The sequence below is a fragment of the Labrus mixtus genome, chromosome 7 (assembly GCF_963584025.1).
Source record: "Labrus mixtus chromosome 7, fLabMix1.1, whole genome shotgun sequence".
Classification (NCBI taxonomy): Eukaryota; Metazoa; Chordata; class Actinopteri; order Labriformes; family Labridae; genus Labrus; species Labrus mixtus.
This window is the reverse complement of record NC_083618.1, coordinates 25,062,211-25,071,141: the sequence shown is the minus strand read 5'-3', so window position 1 is coordinate 25,071,141 and position 8,931 is coordinate 25,062,211. Positions and strand designations below refer to the sequence as shown.

General features: G+C 47.0%; 1 protein-coding gene across 2 annotated transcripts; it reads right to left on the bottom strand.

The window, feature by feature from the left end:
• Window positions 1-772: 772 nt before the first annotated feature.
• Window positions 773-8,700, bottom strand: optc (opticin). 2 transcript variants are annotated; one of them, XM_061041361.1, is made up of 7 exons: window positions 8,417-8,700; window positions 4,225-4,449; window positions 3,210-3,384; window positions 2,971-3,129; window positions 2,151-2,353; window positions 1,222-1,317; window positions 773-1,050 (listed from the first exon to the last, which is right to left on the bottom strand). In XM_061041361.1, the coding sequence occupies exons 2-7, from the start codon at window positions 4,438-4,440 to the stop codon at window positions 883-885; spliced, it is 1,017 nt and encodes a 338-aa protein (XP_060897344.1). In that variant the 5' UTR covers window positions 4,441-4,449; window positions 8,417-8,700; the 3' UTR covers window positions 773-882. The 2 variants fall into 2 exon arrangements, with proteins under 2 accessions (XP_060897344.1, XP_060897345.1); XM_061041362.1 differs by having other exon boundaries at window positions 4,225-4,446.
• Between the last annotated feature and the right edge of the window lie 231 nt (window positions 8,701-8,931).

Genomic DNA, 8,931 nt, shown 5'->3' with positions numbered 1-8,931 from the left:
AGATCGAATGGAGTTTGGAAGTTCATTCCACCACCGGGGGGTGACAGAGGAGAAGAGTCTAGTCAGCGTCTTAGGACCCTGTTGTGAAGGTTAGATCAGACGCCTTTCATTGGCAGAGCGTAGTGGGCGGGAGGGAGTGTAGACCTGGATGCAGAGGGGTGACGGGTTTGCTGTCGAGCAGTTCCGAGTCAGAATTAAATCAAGAGTGTTGCCAGCTTTGTGGGTAGGAGGAGTTGGAACCTGCGTGAGGTCAAATGAGGATAGGAGAGCAAGGAAGTCTGTTGCCTGGGCTTTATCAGTGTGTATATTCATGTCTCCCATTACAATCAGTGGTGTTCCATCATCAGGGATTTCTGAGAGTAGTATTCATTTTATAAACAACTGAATCATTACTGTGTGAAGTCAAGTCTTAGTCATTTCCTCAACATCCCTCTCCAATTTGTTCAGAATGGTGATAAGCTCAAAGGCCTGTTGCCATGTCAACCCACTACTCGCTGTGGAGACTGTATTTTATTTTATTTTTATTTTTATTTTTTAGGGCCCGAGCACGCACAGGGTGCAAGGACCCGATTGTAACCCAAGGAATTATTATTATCATTATTATTATTATTATTATTATTATATAGCCTTAAATCATTTCATCACCCCCCCCCCCCCCCCCCCCCCCCGGTGTCTCCCCCTGGTGTCTGCCCCCCGGTGTTTCCCCTAATGAACCCCACCCACCCATTTGTTTCAGGTGTGTTTTGGGGAAAAAAAAGAGAGGTCTTATGTATTCAGGCCGATAAGGTTTATTTTAGATGTTCACCATAGATCAGCTTAAACAGTAAAACAGCTTGTACTTATTGCTCTCATGTGTGTCGTACATGTTTTCTTAACAGTCCATCAGGACCCGCCCACAGGTAGACGGGGCAGGCAGATGTAGGCGGAGGCGAACAGGTTAAGGTCGAAGGGGTTTCCGTCCAGGCGGATGTCCTCCAGATTTCTGCGAATGAAGTTTCTGTCGTGTCGGTGACAGAACGTGTCGACATGCAGAGACTGGATGTTGTTGTTCTGATCGAGACAGAAGAGTAGAGAAGAAGTCAGAGAACCATCGATATGATGAAAGAATGAGATGAATGAATGAGAAAGATGGTGGACTGCGAGGTGTGTGTGTGTGTGTGTGTGTGTGTGTGTGTGTGTGTGTGTGTGTGTGTGTGTGTGTGTGTGTGTGTGTGTGTGTACCTGCAGGTGTAACACTCGGAGGCTCAGGGGAAGCGGTGTGGGGATATAATCCAGATTATTGTTGGACAGATACAGGAACTCCAGCTGACTCATGTCCTGCAGAGTGAACAAACACACAGTGTAATAAGAGAGTGTATTCATCAGATTCACAGTGATCTTTAAAAAGTCAAGTTAACCTTTTTCTGGATGTTTACAGACAGCCAATCAGAGTCCAGGATTCTAATAAACTCGGTTATTCTGCAGCTCACTAAGTACTGCTTCAATCTGAGCATGCTCAGTTTGTGCTTCTGAAACTGTCTGTTATTAGTAATAATTAATGATTACTTTATATATGAAAATAAACTCATACAGATGAAGCCTAGAAAAACTTCCGCTATTTCTGTATGACTGTAACGAGATCCCCCATGGTGACGCAGTCGATGGCGTCGTCAACGTGGGCGGACCTGTAACGCCCCTAAGCGTCACTTGAGGAAACTAGTTGCAACGTTAATCTAACCACCAGGAGGAGCAGTGATTATGGAAGCTAAAGTGATTACTGCTAACACACACCTGAGAGGGCTCCTCCCCCTAACACACACCTGTCAGAGCTCCTCCTCCTTATTCACCTGTCAGAGCTCCTCCTCCTTATTCACCTGACAGAGCTCCTCATCATTATTCACCTGACAGAGCTCCTCCTCCTAACACACACCTGTCAGAGCTCCTCCTCCTTATTCACCTAACAGAGCTCCTCATCATTATTCACCTGACAGAGCTCCTCCTCCTTATTCACCTGACAGAGCTCCTCATCATTATTCACCTGACAGAGCTCCTCCTCCTAACACACACCTGTCAGAGCTCCTCCTCCTTATTCACCTAACAGAGCTCCTCATCATTATTCACCTGACAGAGCTCCTCCTCCTCACACACATGATGAATCACCTGGATATTACCTTGAAGCCCTCAGCATGCAGCCCACGGCTGCTCAACTGGTTGTTCCTCACGTCGATGAGCTTCAGAGAGCGCGGCAGCTCAGGTAGAACCTTCATGTTATTATCAGCTAACAGTAAGTCCTCCAGGTGAGACAGAGACACAAACACGTCCTCGTCCATCCCCGAGATCGTGTTCCCCGACAGGTCGATGGACTGCAGACGCTCTGAAAACAAAAACATCACATTTAACTCTACCTGGAGAGTAGATCACAGGTCTCACAGGTGAGTTAGAGTTATTTATATAACAGGTGATGTACAGGTGAGTTAGAGTTGTTTATATAACAGGTGATGTACAGGTGAGTTAGAGTTATTTATATAACAGGTGATGTACAGGTGAGTTAGAGTTGTTTATATAACAGGTGATGTACAGGTGAGTTAGAGTTATTTATATAACAGGTGATGTACAGGTGAGTTAGAGTTGTTTATATAACAGGTGATGTACAGGTGAGTTAGAGTTGTTTATATAACAGGTGATGTACAGGTGAGTTAGAGTTGTTTATATAACAGGTGATGTACAGGTGAGTTAGAGTTATTTATATAACAGGTGATGTACAGGTGAGTTAGAGTTATTTATATAACAGGTGATGTTCAGGTGAGTTAGAGTTGTTTATATAACAGGTGATGTACAGGTGAGTTAGAGTTGTTTATATAACAGGTGATGTACAGGTGAGTTAGAGTTGTTTATATAACAGGTGATGTACAGGTGAGTTAGAGTTATTTATATAACAGCTGATGTGTTGTAGTTTTTAATTGCTGTGATCTCAGGTGAGTTCGTCCTCACTCAGGTTCATGAAGTCCGTGTTCTTCACGTGTCGGATTCTGTTGAAACGCCCATAAAAGCGGGTCGTTTCTTTGGGGAGGGGGGGGATCTGGTCCAGACCCGTGTCGTCACAGTACACACTCCCACTGATACACACACACAGCAGACAGGTGGGCATACCTGCAGGTGGACAGTGGGCATGGCTCAACAGAGGAGTATAGAAACATTGAACATGATTATGAACTAACTCTCTGACATACCCAGACCAGTCTCAGGTCCAAACAGACCCGGTCCATTAAAATCCAGAGTGACAGGGGTGGGAGGGTGGGTGGGGAGGGAGGGCTGGGTAGGCGGAGTCACTTCCTCTTCCTGCTCTTCAGGTGTGGGCTGGGGGGGTGGGGCATCGGTGTCAGGGACTATGGGGCCCACCTCAATCTGAGAGAGGGAGATCCAGAAAGAGAGAAGTGTTCAGCTCAAAATTGAAGTAAAATAGTCGGATAAACGTCGTCTTCACTTAACATCCTCAGAGGAGATTAAGCTAGGATCAGGACCAGGTCCCAGTCTGATGACCTGTTAGCTAGGATCAGGACCAGGTCCCAGTCTGATGACCTCTTAGCTAGGATCAGGACCAGGGCCCAGTCTGATGACCTGTTAGCTAGGATCAGGACCAGGTCCCAGTCTGATGACCTGTTAGCTAGGATCAGGACCAGGGCCCAGTCTGATGACCTCTTAGCTAGGATCAGGACCAGGGCCCAGTCTGATGACCTGTTAGCTAGGATCAGTACCAGGTCCCAGTCTGATTACCTGTTAGCTAGGATCAGTTTGAGTTCAGGATATGTCAGGTCATTCTGCAAGACGAGGAGAGACGACTTGTGAGGGCAAACCAAAACTCATGAATGAAGCATCATGTTCCCAAAACAAGCAGATTTTACGGAGATGTAATCCTAATAAACAGGCTGAAAGGATGCTGAAATCATGAACCATGTAAGTAACCAACCACATATCTTCCTGGTTGCTCCCTTATGACGTTAAAATGATCAAAAGTGTTTATTGACATGTTGATGTCGGGGGTTCAGGTTTTTAATCATCTTCAGGTAGACTTCAGAACCAGTTTAGAACGTCTTTTCAGTGAGGGTCAGGTGCCCATCTGGATCAGTTTTCAGATGGACTGCACAAAGCTGTATTCATGATTTGTTTATTACAAAATTAGAAACATTAAAATGATGACCGGATTCAACCCCCACCCCCCCCCCCCCCTCCTCAATGCACACACACCTCCTGGTCCAGGTCTTCATAGTCATAGCTGTCTCCATAGTTGTTAGAGTCCAGGTTCTCCCAGTCCACCTCACTGGTCAGGTCGTAGTTCTCAAGGTCGAACACTTCTCCATCAGGCTCTCCTGGAGGGGCAGAGAGGGCGGGCAAGGGGCCCACCACCAGGACCAGGACCATGGCCCCCATCAGGGCCCATAGTAGCCACGTCCTGTCAGACATAGAGACCTGCTGACATAGAATTAATGTACCTGCGTCAAAGGCTTTATATGCAATTTTTTTCATCCAGTAGATGTCGCCCTTGAGCACCAGCATGAAACCAAAACAACTCGCGTTGTATTGCTGTGTTTGCATGCTAATGCTAGCGATCTTTACTATGCTCGTATCTTCACACTGCATCTAAATTTACCCGAAATGACCGTGATCTAGAAGTTAAGCAGTGAGGACAGTATGTTGTTCTTCTTTTCTCTAGTCCCTCAATTAAACAACTTTTATACGCAAGGGGAGGAGTCTGCCTGCCGTCCCGACGATATAAACAAACTGAAGGCAGGACTCGGAAAACTCGGAAAACATCACAGTTACACCCATTGTAGACAGTCATGACTCACAGAGTTATTTTCAGAGGATATACTTGATTTCTATTACATTTAAGTGTGAAAAATCGCATATAAAGCCTTTAAAGGATTGAGCGACTTTGTGCCCGCTTAACCTGAGCTTATAATTTTCTTTAAACAGCTGATTAACAATTGTTACAAAGGGTTAAATGTTCCCCAAACTGCGCTGCAGTGCAAACTGTGTCTCTGTGCGTCGATGCTGTTTGTTAAATGATCCATTATTCAGTCATTTGAAGAACAATCATCTCTTTTTCTATAAATCAGCCTCATTGTAAAAAGAGTCTAACTCACAGACAGGGGGCGCTAACAGCCACGCACAGTTAGAGTGAAAACATGGTCGTGTTCTGATAGTTGGTGGTAACTGCGCCGAAGTATTTATAAGAGATGTGACGCTCAAACATTCCAGAGATCAGGAAAACCACCTCTGTATGCCTTCAAAATGAAAGCTCTGTAAATAAATTCTGTAAATATGACTATTATTAATATAAACACTGAGGGGTTCAATCAGTCCGGGACTGTCAGTAGCTTCGCGCTGAATCCATATGTGTGGAGACGCTCTGAAGCCTTTACTATGACGATGTCTTTGAGCCATCCTTTCTTGTCCATTCAGGGAGAAAGCTTTGTTTGAAAAAGTGAAACTCATCTCATATGTTTAGAGCCTGTCCTCTTTAAAAAGTGTCAAAAGTTTCTCATCTTTATGTGGACAGAACTGAGCTCCGTCATTATGAGAGTGGAACTCCGTCAGTGTGAGAGTGCAGCTCCATCAGCATGAGAGTGCAGCCCCGTCAGTGAGAGTGCAGCTCCATCAGTGTGAAAGTGCAGCGCCATCAGTGTGAGAGTGCAGCTCCATCGTCATGAGAGTGCAGCCCCGTCAGTGAGAGTGCAGCGCCATCAGTGTGAGAGTGCAGCTCCATCAGCATGAGAGTGCAGCCCCGTCAGTGAGAGTGCAGCTCCATCAGTGTGAGAGTGCAGCTCCATCAGTGTGAGAGTGCAGCTCCATCAGTGTGAAAGTGCAGCTCCATCAGTGTGAGAGTGCAGCTCCATCAGTGTGAAAGTGCAGCGCCATCAGTGTGAGAGTGCAGCTCCATCAGCATGAGAGTGCAGCTCCGTCAGTGTGAGAGTGCAGCTCCATCAGCATGAGAGTGCAGCCCCGTCAGTGAGAGTGCAGCTCCATCAGTGTGAGAGTGCAGCTCCATCAGCATGAGAGTGCAGCTCCATCAGTGTGAGAGTGCAGCTCCGTCAGTGTGAGAGTGCAGCTCCATCAGCATGAGAGTGCAGCTCCATCAGCATGAGAGTGCAGCTCCGTCAGTATGAGAGTGCAGCTCCGTCGTCATGAGAGTGCAGCTCCATCAGTGTGATAGTGCAGTTCAGTTAGTGTGAGAGTGCAGTTCAGTTAGTGTGAGAGTGCAGCTCCATCAGTGTGAGAGTGCAGCTCCGTCAGTGTGAGAGTGCAGCTCCATCAGCATGAGAGTGCAGCTTCGTCAGAGTGAGAGTGCAGCTCCGTCAGAGTGAGAGTGCAGCTCCGTCACTGTGAGAGCGCAACTCCTTCAGTGTGAGAGTGCAGCTCCGTCAGTATGAGAGTGCAGCTCCATCAGTGTGAGAGCGCAACTCCTTCAGTGTGAGAGTGCAGCTCCATCAGTGTGAGAGTGCAGCTCCATCGTCATGAGAGTGCAGCTCCATCAGTGTGAGAGTGCAGCTCCATCGTCATGAGAGTGCAGCTCCATCAGTGTGAGAGTGCAGCTCCATCGTCATGAGAGTGCAGCTCCATCAGTGTGAGAGTGCAGCTCCATCGTCATGAGAGTGCAACTCCTTCAGTGTGAGAGTGCAGCTCCATCAGAGTGAGAGTGCAGCTTCGTCAGTGTGAGAGTGCAGCTCTGTCGTCATGAGAGTGCAGGTCCGTCACAGTGAGAGTGCAGCTGAGTGAAGCTGCAGATATCTTCTCTCCGCATTCAGACACTAAAGAAGAGCTAACTGTGTTCGTGTCTGAGGATCATGAGAGCTTTGAGAGTTAGACTCAGAGACGGAGACGATAGAGAACATGATGAAAGAGTTATCAGGTTGTCGGTGTGTGTGTATGTGTGTGAGTGAGTGTGTGTGTGTGTGCTTTGTCAGTTTGTTCAGATGCACAGAGGAATGTTTCACTGAAGCTGACAGCAGTGTGTGAGTGCAGCTCCGTCAGTGTGAGAGTGCAGCTCCATCAGCATGAGAGTGCAGCTTCGTCAGAGTGAGAGTGCAGCTCCGTCAGAGTGAGAGTGCAGCTCCGTCACTGTGAGAGCGCAACTCCTTCAGTGTGAGAGTGCAGCTCCGTCAGTGTGAGAGTGCAGCTCCGTCAGTGTGAGAGTGCAGCTCCATCAGCATGAGAGTGCAGCTTCGTCAGAGTGAGAGTGCAGCTCCGTCAGAGTGAGAGTGCAGCTCCGTCACTGTGAGAGCGCAACTCCTTCAGTGTGAGAGTGCAGCTCCGTCAGTATGAGAGTGCAGCTCCATCAGTGTGAGAGCGCAACTCCTTCAGTGTGAGAGTGCAGCTCCATCAGTGTGAGAGTGCAGCTCCATCGTCATGAGAGTGCAGCTCCATCAGTGTGAGAGTGCAGCTCCATCGTCATGAGAGTGCAGCTCCATCAGTGTGAGAGTGCAGCTCCATCGTCATGAGAGTGCAGCTCCGTCAGTGTGAGAGTGCAGCTCCGTCAGAGTGAGAGTGCAGCTTCGTCAGTGTGAGAGTGCAGCTCTGTCGTCATGAGAGTGCAGGTCCGTCACAGTGAGAGTGCAGCTGAGTGAAGCTGCAGATATCTTCTCTCCGCATTCAGACACTAAAGAAGAGCTAACTGTGTTCGTGTCTGAGGATCATGAGAGCTTTGAGAGTTAGACTCAGAGACGGAGACGATAGAGAACATGATGAAAGAGTTATCAGGTTGTCGGTGTGTGTGTATGTGTGTGAGTGAGTGTGTGTGTGTGTGCTTTGTCAGTTTGTTCAGATGCACAGAGGAATGTTTCACTGAAGCTGACAGCAGTGTGTGAGTGTGCTGGCAGACACACAAACACACAAACAAAAGTTAGAGTTAATTAAACCTGTAATAATCAAACAGCTGTTCTCTGTAAACTGAGAGAGAGATTAAGAATTCCAGCAGAGATTAGAGCGGCTGCTGACGCACACACGCGCGCGCACACACACACACACACACACACACACACACACACACGTTGTTCTTTTCTTGTGTTTAATTAATATAGAGAGAAAGTCATATTTAATATTGATTAATTAATGAGTACACACTAATTATTTATTTTTATTATTACATCGCTGTGTACATTTGATTCTTATTGGCCGATTACACATAGCAACGTCCTGCTGTCCCTGAATAGATAACAGCAGTTACGAAGAACAAATCAAGGCAGAAGCTATGGCTTCAGAGTTAACCGTTGCTATGGAAACGGCTCTAACAGTAGATTGTGACGGACTATTTTCTGAGCGGATGAAATATATATATTTTTATTTTTAAAAGCCGTTATTTTATTTCAAGTGATTGATCTCTGAAGGCGTGTTGTCGTCCTATCGGCTGAAACAGATCATCAATGTGACAAACACTTACTGATTCTGATCGATCAGGAACAAGCCAAAACCTCCAACTCTGATCCTGATCCTGTTCTGGTGGATCCTGTCCTGGTGGGTCCTATCCTGGTGGGTACTGTACTGGTGAGTCCTGTTCTGGTGGATCCTGTCCTGGTGGGTCCTATCCTGGTGGGTACTGTACTGGTGAGTCCTGTTCTAGTGGATCCTGTCCTTGTGGGTCCTGTTCTTGTGGATCCTGTCCTGGTGGATGTTTCTCTCTGTCTCTCACTTTCTGTGTTTCTGGTCAGACTGAGAGGACAAAGCTTTATTGTGAGCTGGAGGGAAGGGGGGTGGTCATTTCAGTCAGCGTGTACTCAGCTGTCTGCAGTGACCCCAAACACACACACACACACACACACACACGCACGCAGACACACACACACACACACACACACACACACACACGCACACATACACACGCAGACTATAAACCCTGTTGTGTAAACAAAGTTTGGAAAAATAAATGCAGTTTGTTTCTAATGACTAGAGTTCATT